Consider the following 25,416-nt stretch of genomic DNA (forward strand, 5'->3'; position numbering starts at 1 on the left):
GTATTTGTTCAGCTGGAAGAGATCTTCTGTCCAAAGAGTTGCAAGCCCTCCGGATGAGCCTCTTGAGCTAACTGCTCTTCCTGTATTTTTCTTTCATTTCTTCTTGTTGATGTCTAGGAGGGCTTTCCCCTCTATCTTAGTCTCTTGGAGCATTAGAATGTCTGAGGGTTCTATTTTGAGAAGATCCTTGACCGCTTCTGCTTTCGAGGGGTTACCCAGACCTCTGCAGTTCCAAGAGACGAGGCACATTATTTACCAGGGGTGGGGTGGGAGCCTCCCTTAGGGGGCCTGTTCCTGGAGTTTCTCCCGATAGACATCTCTATTGTGGGCTGGCTTCCTTGGGTTTTGAGCCTTTCCGCCTCCTCTTCCCTTGCTTCTCTGCGGGATTTCCTGTCGACTTTTCTTGTGGGCTGCTCATAGGTTTCCTCCTCCAAGGAGTTAGAGCTATCAGCTGGTTTTTTCCTTGCTACATCTGCATATGAGGGATTGGAAGGGCTTCCTTGGGAGGCTTCCAGATGAGCCATTTCTTCATCTTCTTTGTTAGTGATAGGAGGAATAGTCTGATCCAAATTTTCTGGGGCTATTGTGGCTGACTTGCTCTGACTGTTTTCTTTGCCGTTTGAGTTCTTTTCTTGGGTGGGGTTGGAGCTGCTTGGTGTCTCTTTCGGAGTGCCTTTCCCGTTGCCTTTTTTATGATTGGTGGTTTTTTGTATTTAAGTCCATTGCTCGCCATTCTGTTTGTTTGGCTGTTCTTCTACCTTTTTCTTGCAATGTTTAGCGAAGTGGTCGTAGCCATGGCAATGTCTGCATTTAAATGGGAGTTGTTCATAATCCAGCTCTTGGACATGCGTCCATCCTGTGACTGTAAGATTTATGGCTTCCGGCAAACCCTCCTCTAGGTCAACTTCGACACAGATGCGTGCACATGAATATTGATCTTTTCTTACGGCTTGATCTATGTATTTTCCTAAGCCATTGCCGATGATCTGAAGAGACTTCTGATTCCAGCAGTGGAGGGGGAGATGGGGAAGCCGCACCCACACCGGTACAACAGATGGGACATCCTGGGCTGGGTCGAAATCTGGGGACCATTTGTTAAGATATAGACCTTGGGGGCCCATAAAATAAGGTCCGTTTCTAAAGATTAAGCTTCTATCCTCTGCACTTTCAAAGACGAAGACGAAAAATCCTTTGGCTACGAAGTAGCTTTTTATTCCTTCTTTGATTAATGGCTTCCAATTTCTTTGTGTCCAGTCCTCTACCGACTTGGGAGAGGGCCAAAGGCCTGTGAATTGGCCTATGAGACCTCTCTCAGCAAGATTCAGAGTTGCTTTGCAGGTTTCTTCTTCAGGGAGGGCTACCATGGGGATTGATTCCATCTTCTTGATGAACTTCTGCTGATTGGCTGAGGGCAGTCGCTTGCAGCTCGAGGCGATCATTGCTTTGAATGCGATCACCTCGGGGGGAGGGGGCAGGGGAGGGTCCAATGGATCTGGGCCCCCAGAGGGCGGTATGGCTGGGCGGCTGGTCGCAGCAGGACTGGAGCCTGATCAAACGCTGGCATAGGCGCTCAGTAGGGAGATCGCTTCGCACAGCAAGAGAAGGCTGACGAGAGGTGGAAGCGGCCCAGCTCAAGGGGATCGAGAGCGGGCGACCCAGCAGCAGGAGGCTGCTAGGCGAGGAGGCCGCAGGAGGCAACACAGGGGAGCTGATCGGGCCGACTAGGTCGAGCCAGCGCTCAGGAAAAAAATAACCCACATGATTATTAATATTATAAACCCAAGAGTTTAATATTATAGGCTCAATCAATCAGTAAACCCAAGGGATAAATATTATAAACATAAAGGATCAACAAACCCAAGGAATCGATATTAAAAACACATAGGATTAATAAACCATAGGAATTAACATTTTAAACCCAACGGATTAGTAAACCCGTGGGATAAATATTATAAACGTAAGGGATCAACAAACCCAAGGGATCAATATTAAAAACCCAATGGATTAATAAACCCTAGGAATTATTATTTTAAACTCAAGGGATTAATAAACCCAAGGGATTATTAATACTATAAACCCAAGGGATTAAATTATAAACCCAAGGAATTATTAATATTACAAACCCAAGGGTTTAATATTATAAACCCAAGAAATTAGTAAACACAAGGGATAAATATTATAAACCTAAGGGATAAATATTATAAACCCAAGGGATCAATATTAAAACCCAAGGGATTATAAACCCTAGGAATTAATATTTTAAACTCATGGAATTAATAAACCCAAGAGATTATTAATATTATAAACCCAAGGGATTAAATTATAAATCAAAGGAATTATTAATATTATAAACTCAAGGGACTAATAAATCTAAGTATTTAATATTATAAACCCAAGGAATTTGTAAACCCAAGGGATAAATATTATAAACCTAAGGGATCAACAAACCCAAGGGATCAATATTAAAAACACAAGGGATTAATAAAGCCTAGGATTTGAAGGAGATTTATGCAAAACTAACTCATGGATCACTGGTAGACAATTACCATTTTGCAAAGAAGATTGTTGTACCACCTTGGCAAACTTTGTATCCCCACTAGTGAAAGAATACATGTAATCAGAGAGGCAAATACTTCTCGTGTCGGGTCATTTCAGTGTAGGGAAAACTTTGTGTCATTTGCAGAGGTTATGTTATTGGTCTCACATGAAAAACATTGTAACAAGATATGTAAAGGGATGTGTGTTGTGTTCATTTTACAAGCCCACTTATAGAAAATTGGGGCTCTACACACCACTCCCTGTTCTGAGTCGTCCATGGGAAAGTGTGTCAATGGATTTTGTTGGCAATTTGCCTTTGTCTAGGAGAGGCCATGACTATTTGTATGTCGCTGTGGATCAATTTAGTAAAATCTGTGTCTTAATGCCTTGTAAAAAGCAGATCATTACAGTGTAGACTTCTCATCTCTTCTTCCAATTTGTATGGGTCCACTTTGGGTTGCCCACATCCATTGTGTCTGATCGGGACTCTTGTTTCCTTTGGGAGTTGAGGACAAGTTTGTGCAGAATGATGGACACCAAGCTGAAGAGGAGTACAACATTTCATCTGCAGACCGACAGACAAATAAAGGTTATTAACCACACAATGATACATTTACTCTGGGGGTATTGTGGCAAGCATCCCAAGTTTTAGGACAAGCAACTTCCTTATGTAAAACATCCATACAACAAGGTTGTGCATTCATCCATTCAAAGCTCACCATTCGAGACATGCTTTGGATATTTTCTAAAGGATCCCTTAGACATGGTGTTTGGGAGAGATGAAGATTCAAGTGAGAAGAATGTCAGGGACAGTGCACGAAAGTTCATTCAACGGATTCATATGATTTATTAAGTAGTGCAATAGAAATTGGAGAAAAGTCAAGCTCAATAAAAGGATCGACATGACAAGCACTAGGTTGATCACCAATTTCAGGTTGGAGATAGGGTGTGGCTCCAAATCAACAAATATAGAATGAAGGGGGAAGGAAAGAAGTTAAGACCAATCCGATATGGTCCTTTCACATTATTAGAGAAGATTGGAAACAATGATTTTCGCCTCGATTTGCTAGCATACATGCAGATGTACTCAGTGGTGAATGTTGAAAACTTGAATATTTATGAGCCTCCTTTGATCATGGACACCGAAGAGGTTGGACAGGTTCCTACAGTGGACGATTTTGTAGTGCCCCGCTCTAGTTAACTGACAGTGATATGACATTAACATTTATTTAACCATAAGGCCCAAACCTTATTCTTTGAGGACCTCAGGTTGAGGATCCGGGCACATGACTCTATTATTAGTGGTTGTGATGTTTATGTATGTTCTCCATTGATATTATGATGATGATAGCATTAATGGTTATGTATGTTCTCTAGTGATATTATGATGATTTTAGCATTAATGGTTATGCATGTTCTCTATTGATACTATGATGATTGTAGCATTAATGGTTATGTATGTTCTCTATTGATATTATGATGATGATAACAGTAAAGGATATGTATGCTCTCTATTGATATCATAATGATGATAGCTTTGATGGATATGTATGTTTTATATTGATGTTACGATGATGATAGCATGATGAATGGGTCCCCTATGTTGGCTACTTACATTAGTTCTGGTTCACAATGAATAATGATCTGAATGACTAGGTGATGTTGATGATGCTATTATGACAATCACTAACACTGAGAAACTTTGTTACGGATGATTATTGAGTATGACAGGAAACCACCGGAGGCACTCACATATGATGAGTTAACGACACCTGGTTTGATGGACATTAATATTTTGCCTTTGGAATTCTAATTCAATTTTGAAACCTGTTATATATGTCTATATATATTCTGATGATATGTCAGTGGTTGCAGCCACAAATTAGTTTCTTGGCTGAATGACTCACATATGGGTGATGGGGTTGTACAACTGGATGGAATTGCATGGGAGGGGTGGGACAGTGTCCCTGATCTCACCCGCTAGCACTCCCACCATGACTTGGGATGGAAAGGTCGAAACACCTTCGCCTTGAAGATCATGATGTCATGGGGGCAGGTCCCAAGTTTGGGTATCTCACGAGGATTTTACTAGGGGGCGCACATCAAGTAATATTCCTTGATCCCCGACACCATTAGTATCACTATAGCAGGCAACATAAGAGATGATAGTGGTCTTTGTCGTTGCACCTAGAATTTCCCCTCGTAGTCACTAAATGCTTGAAAGGAAAGTGGCGTGGCACCCTTGGAGATTCAAGGGAAGTTCTTGAAGGGCACGATCGACTTGGCACCCTTGGCATCACAAATAAATTGTTAGGCGTGGCACCCTTGGAATTTCAAGGGAAGTTCTTGAAGGGCACGACCAACTTGGCATCCTTGGCATCATTAAAAAGAAACTAATAAATATAATCAATATATGAAAATCCTACAAATTCACATCAAGTGGTAAATGATTTTAGAACCGAGGTAATTAAATCAAGAATAAAACTTGGGGTAAGGGGAGAATAGGAAGAAATAAAATATTTTACCTTGAGAACTCTACCCTTCCCATGTTGGAAAATATTAGGTAGATAATGTACATAAGTAACTTAATTAGGTAAAAGGGGGAAAGAGGGACATAGATGTAAGTATAAAGATTAATCCTAAAATAGTTAAACTTCATTAAGAGAAGAGGATGGTGAATTAAAATAAGATTAATAAATTAAATTTTAGAGAAATTTAGAGAACCTCCATGTGGCAACAACCAACATAAGAATATCCATATAAAAGGAAAATTGAGTTAAATTAGGAAGTAGATAGGGAACCAAATCTGAGACTTATCAATTGAATTTAGTAATGAACACAAATTAAGGAGTAGAAAAGGGGGATCAAGAGACAACTAGGAGAAGAAATAGGAAGTCTTGTTGGGGTGAGGAAAAATATTATTTTTAAATTAAAATTTAAGTAAATAATTTTGGATATCCTTGGTGAGAGAGTGACACATGGGTGGGTGAATAATCAAACTATTGGATTAATAAAAATAATTAATTATACATGAAATTCCAAGTGTCACCTATGAAGCCTCCTATAAAATAAGGGGTAAGCCATGGGAGAGAGGATTTTTTTTCACCCTATTGTTGGATGGATGAAACTATGTCAGAGTAGTGACAACGAGCTATAGTTGAGTTTGGTGAGGTAGAGGACTTTAGAGAAGGGACTCTTGATCCAAGGAGTTCTCTCCGTTACCAGTTAGCACATTTCCTCCATTGTACAACCCCATTGCAACTCGGGGGTCCGCGGGGAAGGAGCGTACTCAAGGAGTAGGCTGGGAGATCAACCGATGGGTTAATACATTCGGATTAAGCACGTCAAAATTCACACTTGGAGGTGAACGACAACAAGGGAGTGAGAGTAGCGGCAAGTTAAGATTGAATCTCATCTCCTGTTGAACGATACCTATGTTATTATTATGTTCTTTCATATAACTTCATTGTGACTATAGTTAATAGCATGTAAAATAGATGATATGCGTAATGCAATGAATTTCATGGATGTTTTATATAAGTGTTTAATATTTTTGAGTTCTCAATGCTATCTTTTTATGGTTGTATTATTAGTTTACTGTATTATTCTTAAAAAAAAAAAGTCATAGGGTTGGTCCCTATAGATTTTGCACCTGAATACTTGGACAAGCTACATGAAGATATCATTCTTGATAGGAGAACTAGGACTTCATGACGGGGAGACGTGGAGTACCTTCATATCGGTTTCAAAGGAATTCATCCAAGTAAGTCTCATTGGATTGAAAAGGAGAAAGTGAGGGAGAAATTGCCTCTTACGAATTAACTGATAAGGCTTTTGGGAACTGAAAAGCTCATTAGTGGGGAGGAATGAACCAGGAAGATCCTAAAAGGCCAAACTTTAAAAGTACTCGAAACATAATGAAACCAATCTCAAATCGAAGAGCTTGTTTTTCTGAATCCAACGATGTGAACGACACTTCAATATGAATTTGTATGAGAAAGTTATGGCCCGCTGAAGTTTTTGTGAAATAACTAAATTTTTCGGCAAGCAGGACCCACAGGAGGACACGTCGCGTTGATGTTAGCAGTACGAATGCTGACATCATCCACACAAATGTCGATGTCAGCATGATGACTTGTTGGTATTGTTGGCAAGGGGCCAATTAGGAGACGACACGTGGTAGGCGACATCAACAGGACGTGAGAAACCTAGTGTGTAGTACGAACGAATTAGAATGCGCCATGTGGTTGTCAGCGTTGACAAATTTGTTGGATGGTTAATTTGTCCGGTAACCCCCAAAAAATTGGCAGAAAAAAAGGATCATTGGGTTTATTTTAAATTAATAATTAAAAAAAATCCAGATAGCTGGTAGGCGGTCAAGCCCTGCCGACCAACCCAACAGAGAATTGTAATATATTATAATACACCAACGGTGGGAGTCGAACCCACCCGGCGGGTCCGCTAGCACTGATAGGCTCCAAACTCCATACACCAAAAATGATAACACATACAATGCGCAAGTGAGGTTTGACCCCGGGTCTCTTAGGCACAAATCCAGGTGTCCACCAATGTGCCACCCGACGTGCTTTGGTTGGTCTGCCTGCCCTCCATTATATAAAGACCCTTAAATCAAGCACCTAAGGAAGAGGTCGTGTGGAGCAGCACGAGAGGGCCAATACAACAATGTACGAAACCCAGAGCCAGAACTGCGTCCCGCTTGGGCGCGTTGTTTAGAAATATTCCTGCAAGGAATCTTGGAGGGAATCTAAAAGATTCCCTAGAGCCCCATAAGTCACCTACACAGAACAAGGCTGACTTTATAGTCATTTTTCACAAATTTTCACCAGGAATTCAACGGTGCAATTTGTTTCTTCAGTAGATGTCTACATTTTCAGGCCATCCCTAGAAGTGGAGGTATAAGGTGTCATTTTGTAATTGCATGTAATTTTCTTTTGCTGCAAATTAATGAAAGAGGCCTCCCCACATTGAGCAGGGCCTGGTGACGTAGCCCACATTGGGTGAACTCTGTTATCAACTTGTTTTCGTGCCTTTGTTCTCACAATTGATTTTGATTTATGATTCTTTTATGTGTATGCTTCATATGGTTACATGCTCTTTTAAATGCAATTCTGTATGCATCCTTGAAGTAAAATATTTGGATCACCACTGCACACTCTTTCAACCACCTACCCACTTACTCTCCTAGGTTCCCCAACTGGTTAGTGGATTGCATTTACATCACCTATTTAAAAGTTACCTGTATATTTTAATGCACTTGTACATATTAATATTAATGCAAGTCAGTCAATGTATTGGGCAGAGTCGAGGGGAAAGTGGCTTGCATGCAAACCCACCATGGAACTTCAAATGTATATTTTTTCTAATTATTACTTATTTCCCTATATATTATTGTTATATTTTTTGAACAATTAAATGATATATAAATATATGAAACGTAAATGAGTTGCATATGAATTATGAGATGTCTTCGTTGACACTACAGAGAGTTGGGTGTTGTAACAGGCATAAAACAAAAAAGTGGTTGCACATAGCGTATGGCCTTTGCAAGACACCTTTGTAGTTGTTGGGCATAACATTTTGACTGCATAGGATATAACGAGGATTTAGAAGGTCATAAATCTTGCTTTATCAAGTGTGAAGAGTCTCGGTAAAGCCCTAGAGCAAGGCATTAAATGAAATGATTTAACATGAGGTCAATATGGGGCATCTTGTTCTGAAAGATTTGTAAAGAATTAAATGAAATGATTTAACATGCTAATGGTTAAGTTCCTTGAGGAGATGGAAGAAAAAGCAATTGTTGTAGTTACAAATGTCATAGAGGCAGGGAACATTGTTGCAATCATCATTGGAGACAGAAATAGAAAACCTAAATAAGTAAGTGAATCTTAGTCATTTTTTAGATGCGTTAATATGCATATTACAGAACATGTATTCAGGAAAGTAAGAAGAAACCCTCAATAAAGCATGAATATTTGAATAGTTACATGCCTGGTTAAATTTGTCCTCTAAACAAGTAGTTATTTATATGTAAGGCGTTTTGAAACTTTAAAATAAATCCAACTCGCTAGTGTCCCCTCCTATTACAGATAGGGGGCTCATCTTGAGTTTTATATATTTATGATCTTCAGGACTCTCAACTATTTACCCATACCCATTCGACAAGTGCTCCAATTTACTCTGAAAGCCTTCTAATGAGAATATTCTAGCTCTTGTATCCCTCAATAGCTATAATGGTCTATCTAGTTTCACCTTGCAATTTGACATATATGATCTCCAAGACTTCCAAATCTATATTAGTTTTGCAAATTCTCTAGTCCAAAATTACTTTATTCCTTTTGTGCCTGAGAGAAATAGATGTTTGAGTTAATTATTTGAACTTTTGGACAAAAGAAGAGAACAAGTGTGGAGGGATTATGTTTACACTCAAATTTTTAGGCAGGACCACGTCAAAGACTACTAATCGAAAAGTGTGGGAAATTGAAGTCTGCAGGCTGTGGGATCCCTCAACAATAACCACTAGAAATTTTCATGTCTTTTTTGCCTAGAGTTGAGATATTTAGGGTAACTGCAACATTGTTCTGCAATTGTGTTTTCTATAGGTAGTTGTTTCCTTTGTTTTCAGTCAAATTATTTATGCAAATTTTGGTGTGATTCCATTGTGGATAACAGAAGGGTTGACTACAAGGAATAAAAACTACAAGAATATTAGCCACAAAGCTACATCCCAATCAAGATTGGTAACATTTACTTGGACCTTTTAGCCCGAATGCTTGCAAAATTTATTATTATAAGACGAAGATCTTTTCTTAAAAGATCGAATATGATAACGAACATGTAAAAAAAATAGCTTACTAAGAGAATGGCGCCTCTGTGGTCGCGTTCTTGCTTCAAGAACATTTCCTTATGAGATTGTCATCCATCGAGGTTTCAACCAAAGAAACTTGTCCATGGATTTCCATGGGATCGGTATTGACAGAGGATAAATATTAAGAGGATTAAGAGGGTTTGGAGTCTGTCCGTCTGCCACTGGATCCGCCATGAATCATGTGCAAAAAAACCTCGATTGTCCCAAATGTGCTCGAGAGGCATCTTCTGGATTTATTAGGTTGTCTACAGGAATTGAACACACAAGACACTGTTCGCCCCGCCTTTAGAAAAGGATTAAGCTCCTCCTTTGGCGAACAAAAGCGAAGTTCTTCTTAGAGACTGGTCCTATGGAGACCTCGTGGCTAGCCTTGTTTGGGCATTTTTTAAATGATGGCAACGATAAAAGGATTTTAAATTAATTTTAGTTTCTTGTTTCTATTTTTTAATAATTGTAGTGTAACATTTTTAGGTTGGGTAAGCTGTTGTTCGCCCTGTCTTTGGGAAAGGATTAAGCTCCTGCTCCGATGAAATTAATTTTTGTTTTTTTTTTAATAATTGTAATGCAACTTTTCTAGGTTATATGTGTGTGAGAAAATTTCCTTTATTTTTTAAACGTGAATAATTAAAATCACAATCTCTTTCAATTGGAATATTTTTATACTTCAATATAGAAAAGTCAAAACCCAGAAAAATTTGACAATGCCCTTTTAATATAGTAGAAATTTAATTATTAATATCATTCCACACTCCATCTACATTTGAAAAGTTATTGGAAGAGAAACTCAATATTTTGTCATTTCTACTTTGTCAACAGACGCAGATGGGCAACGATATGTTGTTGAAAAAATAAATCTGATTATTAAAAAACGAAATTTTTATGTTTATATATATTTTAAAATTTTCTTTAGAATATATTTTTAAACCTGAATAATAAGAATCCTCGCACATATAAGGAAGTTATACCTAGAAAATGATGGAGAAATGGGAACACTCGATTTGAAAATCACGAATATAATCGTTCAATATAGAACTAATGTAAACATTTTCAAATCTTCACACATACAAAAGCTTGACTAATATGACTCTATGTCTAATCTTAGAAAGTCTTCCCCATGAGAAGGCTAAGATAACTCCTATTACAAGGGTAAATAAATCAATTTATAACATAGCAGTGGTTTGGAGTCTCGCAAGGATATGCAAAGCAATTCCCTCAATTTTGTGACCTCTTCCAAAATTGAATCTCCCCAATACTATTTGCATCTTCAAATTTCCATGCCCTTGGTCTCACTAGCATTGACTCTTTCCTACTACACTTTTATCAATCTTTTGGATCTAGGCTTGATTCATCAGGTCTTACCTAAACCTTTTCGCTGAGTTCTATCTCATATCAAGACTTTTTATGATCGATATTAATATGCATATAATATAAGAGAGGTTCAACTATTAGGTTCAATGGCTAATGTATTGGAATGAATAGGATGGATACTCCCAACTAACTCAACCAATCATACATACACTTAGTTACAGGTATAGGGATAACTTTCCTTCCTTCCCTATTAATTCTCACCCGAATAAACCATAATAGGCCAAATAAATGTAAAAACCCTCATTACTGCATCAATGATAGATATATTAGATATATTGATTATAAATAGATTAGATTATTCACAAGGCCCTTGCCCCTTATTTCGCTCCAATTGTCTCATAGTCCCATTCCTCAATAAACTTTCAAGCTTAGCTGCCATCACCCTGACTTTGTTCCTGGGCCCTAATGCTGGGTGGTTAAGAGCACTGGGTAAGACCTACAACACAACACTAGCCGTTAGGGAAACACCTACAACACTTGATTGGCAACCTAGTCTTAAGGTTGCTGCATAATATCTAGCTTTTGTACCTTGCTTTTGCCTCGCTAATTTGCAGGGACTTGTTGCTTCACAACTTTCCTTGCTAATTAAAAACACAAGGATCCAATTCTTTTATATGACATGTTTTGGAAATATGTTGATTTAAAAATTAAAATATGAGTATTATAATATGCATGAAAAGTAGAAATGTTATATGATTTGAATTTTCATTTCTTTGCTACTCTGTGAATTTTGTTATGTAAATTAAATTATAATTTTCACTATTAAAATTTTAAAATTATAGATTTAATTTTTATTATAAATAAATTTATATTTTATAAAACAAAGTTATATATATTTATCATTATTTTTTAAGCAAAAAAGATATGCATATTAGTTTTATATTATTAGTTATGGTGAAAGCAAGGTTATAACAATCTATTTGTATTTTGATTACTGATATATTGTTTTCGCCTTATCTAATATTTAATTTTGAAAATGGGGATAGAGATTTTTTAATAATGATGGTGATCAAAATTTTTATACAACATAAAACCATATGGATAATTGTCTCAAAGGTTTGCTATTTGTTGTATCTTTGTAAATATAAACACATTATATTTTATTCTGAAAGCAAATATTTACAAAGGTGTTTGTGCATAAGCACCATATAATCTCCAAATAAACATAGACTTTAAAAACCCATTACAACTCCCTACTTGGGCCACAAGATAAGCATGAGTTTCATCTGAAAATCTGAGATTAATACAACGGAATGAACAACATACTAAACATCCCAACAACTAACATTACCATTAAGTGAAAGATAGAAATCGTCAAGAGAAGAGATATCTGGGGTAAGCATATCACAATTCCACCCAAGAGACAAGAGTGTTTACAACTAGAACCAACAAGACCCCAATGGAAGCAAATGGGCACCATTCCAACCAAATACAACATATACGTAGTACTCTAGAAAAAGAGCAACGTTAACTAACCCAGAGAATGTTCCAAGCAAGGAAAAACCAAGAGACTTGCCGATAAACCATGGCATACCCAAAAAATAAGAGCAACACACACCAATCTTGCACCATAGCAGCAACTCAAACCAGAGGGTGTCCCAAGCAAGCAAAAACTAGGAGACATGCAGAGAAACTGTGGCATGTCCATACAAAATAAGGGCAACACTTACCAGCAATACACCATAGCAACAACGTGTACCAGATAGTGTTTGAAACAAGCAAAAACTAAGAGACATGATGAAAATACCAACTACAAAACCTGTAGTCCTAGAATTAATTCCCTAGGCATGACCCTGGTTTTTCCGTCCCTTTTCGAATTTGCTAGATGTTGTTGATAACTACTTACTTCACATATTTGTGGATTTGTTCTATGTTGTTGATAATGAAAGAGCCATATATATCATTTGCATTAAATATTTTTCGGGGTTGAGATATGTATGTATAGGATCTCTATATGCAATCTTCATCAAATATTTTAAGTTTTAGCAAGGGAAAATTTTAAGCATGAAAATTTATTTAAAGTTTAGAAACTTTGGCTAAATTTACTAGTCCCTAACATGCAAACTATAAAATGTTCGACTATATTTTTGTAATAATATTTAAATATCTAAATATTTTATGTAATTTCTATAAATTTGATGATTCTTTAAAAAGTAAAATAAATTTATACTATAAAATTTGGGCAAATCAATTTTAGAAAAAATGGAAATTTATGATTTTTTTTTTGAAAAAACTATTGAAAATTATCCCACTCGCAAATATTAGCCTAAATTTTTTTCCCTCTTCTTAGTACAACCATAACAATGTACATTAATATGCCACCACTATCATTTGTAGAACCACCGAAAACTCCCTCCACCACTGCCACAATTTCCTCTTGCAACAATGTAAACTTTGAAACAGGAACTATAAACTCAAAACAAGAACTCTGCCCAAAAAACCTTGTAAAAACATCAAAAACAGTGGTAAAAACGTAAAGTGTTGATGTTGGAATAACACTTTTTTTTTTTTTTTGAAGGGTAAATTTTCAACATGTTTTAAAAATGGCTGTGAAAGCCAATTCTTTGTGCAAAAATAATCCAAAAAACACCCTCAAAACGAAAAGTGTTGATGTTCGAATAACACTTTTTTTTTTTTTTTTCAATGGTAAATTTTGTGCAAAAAAACACCCTGAAAACAAAAAGTGTTTACACTCAGATAATACTTTTCTTTTTTCAAGGGTTAAATTTCAACATTTCCAAATAATGGCGTAAAATATTTTATCATGACCCCGAAAAACAATAGAATTTCAAAAAAATAATGAAAACATAAAATAAAATAAAAAATAAAAAAATTAAAACAATGAAAAAACAAAAAACAATAAAAAGTTAAAAAAAATAACAGAACATAAATTAAAATATATACTAAAAACAAAACATAAAATAAAAATAAAAAACAAAAAGAAAATCAAATATATAAAAAAAGAAAAAAAAAAATAAATCATAAAAAAAAAATAAATCATAAAAATGTTAAAAAAAAAAAACAAAATTAACCTATAGAAGATAAGAATTAAAAATTATAAACAAATAAATAGCATGAAAAACATATTTAAAAAAAAATGGGTTTTTTTTTTTTTTTTTAAACCATAAAAAAATTGGCATGGAAAAAAAAATAAAAAATAAAAATAAACTATAAAATTAAGTAGGTGAAAATAGAAAAATTTAAAAAACATTAACAAAAAACTTAAAAAAAAATGAAAATTAAAAATAAATTGGATTTAAAAAAAAAATAAAAAATTAACCAAAATAAAATTAAAAACTACTAAAATTAAGATTAAAATTTTGATTACTTAAAAAAGCAAATATAAAAATATATATAAAAAATTAAAAAAAAAAAGTTAATTTTTTTTTTTTTTAAACCATAAAAGAACTTGGAAAAAAAAAACAAAATAAAAATAAAAATATAAAATTAAGTAAGTAAAAATAGAATAATTAAAAAAAAACATTAACAAAAACTACGAAAAAAAAAATTAAAAACAAACTAGATTAAAAAAATAGAAAATTAACCAAAAATAGATTTAAAAATCTAGTAAAATTAAATATTAAAAGCATTTAAAAAAACTAAAAAAACAAAAATAAATTCAAATTATAAAAAAAAAAAACCAAAAAAATATGAAGATTTTAAAAATATATATATCTTTTCAAATTTCAAAAAAAAATTTAAAAAACATTTAAAGTTTAAAAAAATATGTATTTTCGATTAAAATAAAATAAAATTATTAAACTTATTTTTTTTTTTTAAACAAAAAAATTAAAAAAAAAGTTAAACAATTTTTTTTATTAATTTTTTTTTTTTTTTTACCTCCACTCGCTCTTGCCCGTGGTGGTGCGGCCTTAGGCTGAGGGTTGAGGGCTGCACCAGCACGGGCGGCCGGGCGGGCAGAGGGGTGATTCCCCTCCGCCCGTGGTAGCGCGGCTCTGGGCAGAGGTAAACTTTAAAAAAAAAAAAAAAAAATTTAAAAATTTAAAATTTAAAATCTTTTTGTTTTCATAAAAGAATGTAAGCTTAATAAAAAATAATTATTTAAAAAAAATAAAAAATACATATTTCATTTTAAATTTTAAATGTTTTTTTTGAAAAGATATATAATTTTAAAATTTTGATAGTTTTTTGGTTTTTTTATTTTTACAATTTGAATTTATTTATTTTTAAATATTTTTAATATTAATTTTACTAGTTATTTTTTCTCGGGGTTAATTTTCTATTTTTTATTCCAGTGAGTACCTTAGAATCGCTAGAGAATTCAAGTTCCCCAAGGTTCTCGCTGTTGGAGATTAATGGAAAGGGCATTGATATGGAAATGACGTCGTTATAACAACACTTACTCTCTCCCAAACCTACTGCTGCTGGCGAGTAATAACGCTCTTCCTGCTTTGTCGGCACGCTGACGAGATTTACTTTATTCTCCCCGATCATCGATCTCATCCAACCGTTATTCACTGCGTTAATGCAATGAACCCACCGCAATCAGAAAATTGTAAGACTGAAATATTTAATAAAGAGAAACTCCAGAAACTTGAGTTCGATTACAGAATATTTTGAACATATGATTGAAAAGATAAAATATTTCAGAGTGGGCAATCTCTCCAATATATCAGGGGCATTTTTATTTCTATGGTAGATCTTTTCAAAATATTTCAGAATCTAAAATGTTAACTATCTGGTTAAAGATAGCACATTGCAAAGGCAAATACACAAAGATAGCACATTGCAAAGGCAAATACAGAAAACAAGCTCAGACCACCTACAAGTGGTAGCCGTTGGGATCATTATTTTCAAGAGGCTCATAGCACAGCCAGACTGCAGGCCTACAAACAGAGCCACGAGTATGATGATCATAATGAGAGGAAACCCTTTCCATTTTTTATCCGAATGCAAAGAAGGCGCTGCCAGTGCCAGCCTTTCCAGTAACGTCATAATGATGGGAAGTCACTTGATCTGGCTTGTGGTCTAATCTGGAACAGCATTATTTACACTTGAAAGTTGCTCCAGGTGCCATTTCTTCCTTCCTTTGAAAAAAAAGTCACTGGATCTGGCTAATTTTACTCTACATTCAGATCAACCAACCGAGCAATAAGCTTTGAAGAATTCTCGACCCAGTTGCTCTTACACTCACAAACACACTCGATCGATTAATTCTTTCAACCCGACTCCTGCATCTCAAGAATCCCTGCCGCTTTTAAGTGCTTATAATACATTATTTCACCATTGCTAATCTAAAAATAGACGCCCCAACTCAATTGCGTCCGCAGTACGAAGACAGGTTCATCCACGATGGACTCCTCACCTCAAAGGCGTCCCCAGTTGAAGGACAATTCATCCATCTTATTTCTTAATTCTGCCTCCATGACATCGGAAACTTTAAAATGAAGAATGGTGGTTTTCTGGTCCAAACATGACCAAACTTGCCCACCATCATTACCTTAAAATCATAATAAAAAGGAATCTGTGCTCCTTGGCTCCAATTGAATGGACGGGAATCAAAACCTATATTCTTGTCGATCAAGTGTTCGAATTTCTGGAATTGGACGCAGAGAGGACACTCAAATGACACCGAACTATGCATATGTTCCAATCAATATGATGTGAACACTCACTAACTGGTGACGTTGAGAGAATCTAGGTTCTGTTCAAACTCAAACGACACCGAACTATGCACATGTTCCAATCAATATGATGTGAACACTCACTAACTGGTGACGTTGAGAGAATCTAGGTTCTGTTCAAACTGGAATACAGGGTTAATGCTTATAATTATTATCAATAATCATGTTAGAATGTATAAAAAAATGGTCACAATCAATGATATGTGATCAATATGTATATATACACATATTTATAATTAATAAAATTATACTGGTATATATATAGATATTCTCTATCTCAACATTTATCACTATTCACATATCACTATCCTCACTTAATTTTTTTGCACTTAATCTTTTTGTTTTTTAATAGAATAAATCACAAATGTCAATCTTCACTTAATTTTTTCCTTTTTTAATTCTATTGCTTTTTTAATTCTATTGCTTTTTTAACAGAATAAATCACAAATACAATCCTTACTCAATTTTTTTTGTTTTTTTAATAGAATAAATGTAGGAGACTGGTTAGGTTTTTTAAATTACTAAGTGAATTTTTAATAACAAAATGTTTTTTTGGTTGTTAAGTTAGTAACTTGAGTAGTTGGTGAGTTAGACATTTAAGCCATTAAAATCATTTTTATTTACATCTATCACTATTCACATATCATAATCCCTACTTAATTTTTTTGGTTTTTTAATAGAATAAATCACAAATGACAATTTTCACTTAATTTTTTCCGTTTTTTTTAAATGATTGTAATTTTAAATATATTTATTAATTTTTTTATATATTAATATGAGTTGATCTTTTTAATAGAGATATATTTTACATATGTATTATAAAAAATGTTATTAATAAGAAATTGGTAATTAAAATAGTTCTATAATTATGTGACATGGAGTTGATTCATATAGGTTAATAAATAAATCTAACCAAAATGTTCATCATATTTTAGATAATATCTAATATAACATGCTTTACTAAGTGAACTACACCCTCAAAGACTTAAATATAAGTTTATTGGCATTTATGAATATTTCATATTACCAGCACAATCACATTAATAACACCGATATGAAATACATCTACAACCACATTGGGGTTTATTAGTTGATATAAGGCAATAGGAATATATGAAATACATTTACAACCACATTTACCAATATGGTTGATATACACCTATATCCACCACCCACCACATTAATAACTTGTAAGTGTATTTTATTAAGGACTAACTATTTTTTATTATTAATAACTATATAAACAATAATAGACCACATTAGTTGGTTCGAAACATCGACCCAATCCTTGCGATGTGATTAATCCGAAAAAATATTCTCTATAATTATTATATTAACATTATTTTGTATATTAATATAACGATGATGATGATTAACCTCCACTAAGACCAATGTGGTCTATCTAACTTCAAGAAAAGAGAGTCTAATTGTCATTCTTCAAAATCTTGTTTGTGTGATCAAGGAGCAGAGGAACGTTCCAATAGCGATTCAAAATCTTGTTTGTGTGATCAAGGAGCAGAGAAACGTTCCAATATCGCTATAGTCGGGTTGGCTTAATAAGTCAAGAGATTGGAGGTGTGACTGATGATAGGGAATTGAGAGCGGGTGTGGGCAAGAGCCAGACACTCGAAGAGGAAGTGTAATATTAGTTATTACATAAAATTTTGCTAATATATTAATAGCTTTATTTAAAATTATAATATAATTCATATATAACATAATAATAACATTTAATTATTATTAGTAATATATATTTATTGTCACCATTATATTATCTTCAATAATTATTATATATTTATGAACATAATTGTCAATATATTTTATATATTTACTTGGAATACATTAATACTATTAACTATATAAACACTATATATTAAACAAAAATATATTATACTATTTTTAGTTTTTGTTTGTGAAGTTGTCTGTGATCCTCCAAAGTTGTCTGTGATCCTCCATGCTTGACCTGTGGCTTGAGGAGCCGCGACCTAGGGGCATCTAAGTCGTCAAAGTCACCTGGGGATCACACCTAGCTTGGGCCACACCAACCCTTAGCTGACTGGATTTTTTAGCATGTCTTCTCCCCTAGCACAAGGCACAACCACCCCCTGTGAGGTTTGATCCTGGGTCGCTTTGCTAACAAGGCCCATCCTCAACTAGTTGTGCTAGTAGGACTTGACAATAATAATAATAATAATAATAATAATATATTATAAATTTTTGTTAATATATAAATAGTTATAAATCAAATTATAACATAACTCAGATATTTTATTTTGTTATTATTTATAATACATATTTATCTCTCACCAATATTATGAATAATTATTATATATTTATTAATATACTTGTTAATATCTTTTATATATTTATTTAAAGTATATTAAAAATATCAGCTATATATAGATTATATATTAAACTAAAAAAATATTAAACAATTACTTACAAATAACAATTTAAGAGATTATTAATAATATAAACCTAAAGGATCAAAAAAATCCAACAGATTAATATTATAAACCAAAAAGATTAATAAACTCCATGAATTAATATTTTAAGCCCAAACGATTAATAAACCCCAGGGATTAAATTATTATTTTTTGTTAAGCTTGGTAGCACCTCTTTTTTCTATTAATTTAACAACAAGTTACAACCAGTTTTAAAGATAATTAGGTGGCCTCAACTTGCCTTGTGGGAAACCGAGTCTATTGGCCACCTAACATCATGGTATGCCATTTAAAAATGATAAGTCGTAAGTCTTTTTAACCATGCAATATATGACTGTATGTCTATTCTTATCCTACCATCTACTTGCCTAATTGCATAACTGTCTATACATTGAAAATTAAAAGCTATCCGCATCCTTGTAAACAACATCAAAAACTTCAGAAAGAGACATCATAATAACTAATCTACTTCCTCAGCTGAAGCAGATTCCACCGGTGCCGGGTCTTTTGCAGTAGACATCGGGAGTTCTGTCGGAGAAAGGATGCAAGGTAGGTGGTTTTTTATACGCCGGAGGTGCCCATCCTGCTTCTGCATTTGGAACTGGAGTTTCTGGAAGTCTTTCTTGTAGTTCAGGAAAGCCTGCACTACGGTGGCCATACTCATAGGTATATGTTCCACGGCCTTGCCCAAAATCCCTTTCATAGACTATTAAAGAAATAGGGTGTGTTTAAACTAGGTTACTCGTCCTCCTGTATGCCTAGGATCGGACACCAATAGCCGCCAATCCTCAACATCAATTTCCATTGAACCTGCCTGGTGGTTCAGATTCGCCTCCCATTCCTCAATCAATTTCCGTATTTCCTCAGCTATGCTTTCATGGTAGGCTTCCGCAACGTAATTAACGATGCTCACAATAGGCTTTATACCTCTAGGTTTGCCTCCGGATGAATTGGATTGACCCACTTCCTGTTTTCCTTTGTTTTTCTTATCACGGCCCCGCGGGGCAGGGCTTCGAGTTCAAGCCCCTGTATGAACCATGGTTTCCATTTTGCAGCCTGAAGATATGTATGATTGAGTACTCGCAGGTGGTAGGCAAAACCCACAGCAGCCCAGTTTTCCGGTCCTGTTACCAACCTGATCACATGTCCAGAGACCAACAGACACCCGTAAAACCATAACATGGGTCTTAGCAGCCTTCCTTTCTTCGCAAATTTTTTTAACAGTTCCCCGAAATAGGGAGGGGTTCCATCACCTTACATCGAGGCTAGTAATTAGACACTAACCTTTCGATGAAAACCCTAAGAGCCTGACAACCACTATGACCTTCATTTTTAAGGGGTAGACTCAACACAAACCAACTCACAGGGAAAGGGCCCAAAAATTTGCTCCCACTGGGCAACCAAGGTGTCTCAGTAGCTGCATAGACCCCCCACACCAGTTTACCCAGCACCAACCCGTCCCGACTCGACTCAAAATTTCAGCAACCATAGGCCCGAGACTTCGCAAGACTACCCTAGAGCCAACAAAGTCTACCCTAGACAGATATGGAGCCATGAGGTCTATTACCTCGAGGAGGCCCCGAATTAATCCCCTTCGGGACAACCAGATGCCAAACATAACAGAAACAGGAGCATGACCAACCCAATTACCATAATTTATCCACCAAACAGACACATGCATTGTCAAGACAGGATGCAGACCCTCTAATCCCCATGACTTCGGACCAGGTCGACCCAATTATTTTACCCAGAAGACTCTCTTCATGGAGAAAAAGGAAAGGTAGCAGACTACATACCAAATAACTAGCGCTAAGGAAGGTTGAAGGCACACCAACGTCGGTCTTTCTCCACAACAACTAACACTGTCTGCTAATTCCATTTGAGCTAGGACCAATGACTCACCTTCGAACCACTGCATGCAAAATAACAGATGTCTATGCCTTGAATGGCTCCCCCTACCTCCACCCATGACGTTATTATCTCCCCTCATGCATGAGGCGACCTTGCCAGCCTTGCCACGCATTTGGAAGGTGGTGGGTTTGTCCTTCGAGGTACCCAACATTTAATTAGGGTGAATGCACCGAGGATCCAATACACACCTCGATCGGGGATCCAGGGATTAAATTATAAATTCAACGAATTAATAATATTATAAATCCAAGGCACCAATAAAATCAAGGGTTTAACAAGGAATTAAACGCAAGAGACTAAAATTATAAATCCAAGAGATCAACAAACCCAAGGGATCAATATTAAAAAAAAGAAGGATTAATAAACCCTAGGAATTAATTAAACCCAAGGGATTAATAAACACACGTGATTAGTAATATTATAAATCGAACTAACAAATAAACCCAAAAGTTTAATATTATAAACCCAAAGGATAAATATTATAAACATAAAGGATTGACAAACCAAACGAATCAATATTGAAAACACATCAGCTTAATAAACCGTAGGAATTAACATTTTAAACCCAAGAGATTAATAAACCCATAGGATTATTAATATAAACATAAGGGATCAATAAATCCAAGGGATCAATATTAAAAACCCAAGGGATTAATAAACCCTATGGATTGATATTTTAAACTCAAGGGATTATTAATATTATAAACCCAAGGAATTATTAATATTACAAACCCAAGGAACTACTAAACCCAAGGGTTTAATATTATAAACCCAAGGAATTAGTAAACCCGAGGGATAAATATTATAAACCTAAGGAATAAATATATCTAAGGGATAAATATTATAAATCTAAGGGATCAACAAATCCAAGGGATCAATATTAAAAATGCAAGGGATCAATAAAACCTAAGAATTAACATTTTAAACTCAAGGGATTAATAAACCCAAGGGATTATTAATATTATAAACTCAAGCGATTAAATTATAAACCCAATGAATTATTAATATTATAAACCCAAGGGACTAATAAACCCAAGGGTTTAATATTATAAACCCAAGGAATTAGTAAACCTAAGAGATAAATATTATAAACTTAAGGGATACATATACATAAGTGATAAATATTATAAACCCAAGGGATCAATATTAAAAACCCAAAGGATTAATAAACCCCAGGAATTAATATTGTAAACTCAAGGGATTAATAAATCGAATGGATTATTAATATTATATACCCAAGGGATTAAATTATAAACCCAAGAGTTTAACATTTTAAACCCAAGGAATTAGTAAACCCAAGGGATAAATATTATAAACCTAAGGGATAAATATTATAAACTTAATGGATCAACAAACCCAAGAGATCAATATTAAAAACACAAGGGATTAATAAAGCCTAGGAATTAATATTTTAAACCCAAAGGATTGATAAACCCACATGATTATTTTTTTTTAACTGAAACGGGTATGATTTATTTATTTGGAGAAAAGATTGGACTTACGCCATGGCAGCCATCATTACATTGCTTCTGTTTCTGTTTCTTGTGCTATTACAATATGCATGTTCCTCATGGATTACAGGGATAGAATGTGCTTTCATCATTTATGAGGAGTTGTCCTTTCCCAAGAGTGCAGCCTTTGTTCGCCATTAGATCTGCTTCACTGTTCAAGCTTCTGAGGATATGGAGGAATTTGTAGGAGTCGAAGTCGAGCAGGACTCTCTTTAATCTGTTCAGAGTTTTGTTGAGACTTGCATTGTTGAACAATTTGCCCGTATTTAAATTTTTTATTAAGATCTCTGAGTCTCCAAAAGCTTGGAATTCTTTGTCTCCCCTGTCTCTGGCTATTTGACAAGCTTTGAGGAGGCCTTGGATCTCTGCTTGTTTGTTGGTTTTCTGCCTGATGCCCCAGCAAAAGTTGTCCCTTCTTGATCCATCTGAGGCATAAATGACCCCTCTAGCTCCTGCTGTCCCAGGATTGCCTTTGGAGGCTCCATCGAAGAAATCCATGGTTATTTTTTTTGTTTTCGCCACCATTCTTGAATGGTGGCTTCGGAGTCTCTTTTGCGCCATTCCGGATTCACTGCATGAGGGGCTGATAACTGCTTCCGAGGGTAGGGGGAGAGGGGGCCCAGCCACCTCTCTTCTTCAGGGAGAAGCAAAGAGTCATCTGAAAAATATTGTTGTTGGGCTGCTTCAAGGAGGAGGGATTTGGCCTTTACCGCTGCCGAGAAAGGAGCTTGCAACTTTTCATTGAATATCAGGTCATTCTGGGTCAGCCAGATCTACCAGCATACAAATTTGGGGATAGCGTTCCAGACTTTTCTCCAAAAATATTTGCTGGGGATTTTGTTGGGATATCATTGATTCCATGAGTCAAATAGATCAACAATAGAGTTAAAAGGGGGACTGTGATTTGTAGCTCATGTAGTATGAGTCCCCATACTTCTTTGGCAAACTTGCATTCCATGAAGAGGTGCTTGGCAGTTTCTAAGCTGCTTCTACACAGCTCACATCTATGCGGCCCAACTATGCTTTTTTTCATCAGATTGTCTCTTGTTAACAGCTTGTTGTGGACCAGTGTCCAAAAGAAGAAGTTTACTTTAGGAAGAGCAAGCGGTTCCTAGACTTTCTTCCAAAAATCTGGTGGTTTACTGCAATTCCTGTTTGGTTGGAGGGCGTTATAAGCTACTGCTGTTGTGTAGCTTCCAGATTGCCCCCATCCCCAGCTATCCTTCATTTTTCTGTTCACTGGGGCCGCTTCTTCTAGCAGTTCTTCAAGGGCGCGCTTCTGCTGGTTTAGTCGATCTGGAACTCCAAAAAAGTCCCAGCCTTGCCAGTCGTCGTGACAATCCCAATTGGACAGATCATAAACGGTGTTTATCCCTGCGCGTTCCAACCAGTTTTTTAGCTCTGCGATTTCATCAATTTCCGCGAGGGGATCTCGATCCATTATTCTATCATGCCACAGATTTGTATGTTTGCCATTCCCTGGGATCCTGTACGCCTTACCTATGAAGAAATTCAAGCTTTTACTGCATAATTTCCAGACCTGAGCGCTGTTGTTTGTTTGAGCTGCCTGTAGACTTCTGAGGGGCATCTTGTGGGCGTATTTTGATTTCAATGTATCGCAGACAGGGTGCTTGGGATCTTTGAATAGCTTCCACATAATTTTGACTCCCAACACCAGGTTGACTAATGCCGGATCACGGATTTGTAGTCCTCCCTCAGTAGTTGGACGCTTGACCACGTCCCATTTCACTAAGTGAAATTTGTTTTGATTTCCTTTCCCCCCCTGCCAGAGGAAATCACGAAGGATTTTGGAGATTTGGTCTGTAACACTTTTAGGGGCGAGGAGGAAGGCTGCTTGATAAATCAGGAGCGCAGATAACACAGTCTTAATCAGGATGACCTTGCCTCCTTTTGTGAGCCAATATCCTTCCCAGACTGTAATTTTTGTTTTAATTTTGCTAATGATTTCGGACCATAGCGACCTCTTGTTGAAGCCATTTGTGATGGGGAGGCCAAGGTATTTTATCTTCTCCTAGTGGGCATGTCCGTTAAAGCCAAGAATGTTAGAGATACTTGTGAGCTCTTGCTGCCCAATGTTCCAACCATAGACTTCACCTTTTATTTCATTGATAGAGGCTCCCGAGACCCTACAATAGCTTTTGAGGACAGAGTCAAAGGATTTGGCTATTCTAATAGAGGCGCCTCCCAGGAGGAGAGAGTCATCCGCAAAGAGTGATTGATTCTGAGCTGGAGAGGTAATGGAGGGTTTGAGGCTAGGAAGGGAACCTGAAACTTTTTCGGCTGATAGCTTTCTACTAAGGGAGTCTGCCATCAGGATGTACAGGAAGTGGGAGAGCAGGCATCCTTGCCTAAGTCCTCTCTGGGCTTCGAAAAAAGAGGTAGGACGACCGTTTACAAGAGGGGAAATCCAGGGGTTGTGAGTGCAGGCAACGATGAGATTGACAAAATGGGGGGAGAAGCCAAAGGAGTGGAAGACTTTGTAAAGGAAGGAGCGATTGACTCGGTCAAAAGCATTGGCCATGTCAAGTTTTATCAGCATACCTTTTTCTTTTCGCTGTTTGCTTGAGTGGATTATCTCCTACACTTGGATGACATTATCCAGGATGTGCCTGCCTTCTACAAAGCCACCTTGATTGCTGGAGATCAACCTGTTGAGCAGTGGCTTTATCCTGATAGTAAGAAGCTTGCCAAAATTTTATAGGAGGCATTACAAAGCGATATTGGCCTGAATCTGGCGAAGGTTTCGGGGCTAGATTCTTTAGGGATAAGGGCGAGATAGGTGGAATTATTTCCTCCTCCTACCTTAGCTTTTTTCATGAATCTTTTTACCATCTTTATAAGAATCGCTTTGATGATGTCCCAGCAAGTCTTATAAAAGTGTATAGTGAATCCATCAGGCCCAGGGGCCTTGTTCGAATCCATAGACCATATGACTTTAGTGATTTCTTCTTCAGTGATGGGGTTAATGAGAGCGAAATTATCTTCATGGCTGACCAGGAGAGGAATGCTGGAGAGGAGATCAGCAGTTTTCTCCTCGTTGGCTTGATTACCTGCGGTGTAGAGATGTCTGAAATGTCTTTCAGCTGCCTCTT

The 25,416-nt window shown here is 36.0% G+C and overlaps 1 protein-coding gene across 1 annotated transcript in view; it reads right to left on the reverse strand.

Moving 5' to 3' along the window:
* The window catches only part of LOC149181322 (xylan glycosyltransferase MUCI21-like), a 37,361-nt gene extending 21,252 nt beyond the window's left edge, over positions 1–16,109 (reverse strand). Inside the window, exons 1-2 of the mRNA XM_089418303.1 lie at positions 15,580–16,109; positions 15,157–15,270 (exon numbers count right to left, since the gene is read on the reverse strand). Of these exons, the coding sequence (XP_089274429.1) occupies positions 15,157–15,270; positions 15,580–15,748 (283 nt within the window). The 5' untranslated portion in view covers positions 15,749–16,109. The remainder of the gene's footprint in view (positions 1–15,156; positions 15,271–15,579) is intronic.
* Positions 16,110–25,416: the final 9,307 nt, after the last annotated feature.

Source organism: Pinus tabuliformis, chromosome 3_2 (genome assembly GCF_031772625.1).
Source record: "Pinus tabuliformis cultivar Carrire ecotype Pingquan chromosome 3_2, CPIR1, whole genome shotgun sequence".
In the NCBI taxonomy this organism is placed as follows: Eukaryota; Viridiplantae; Streptophyta; class Pinopsida; order Pinales; family Pinaceae; genus Pinus; species Pinus tabuliformis.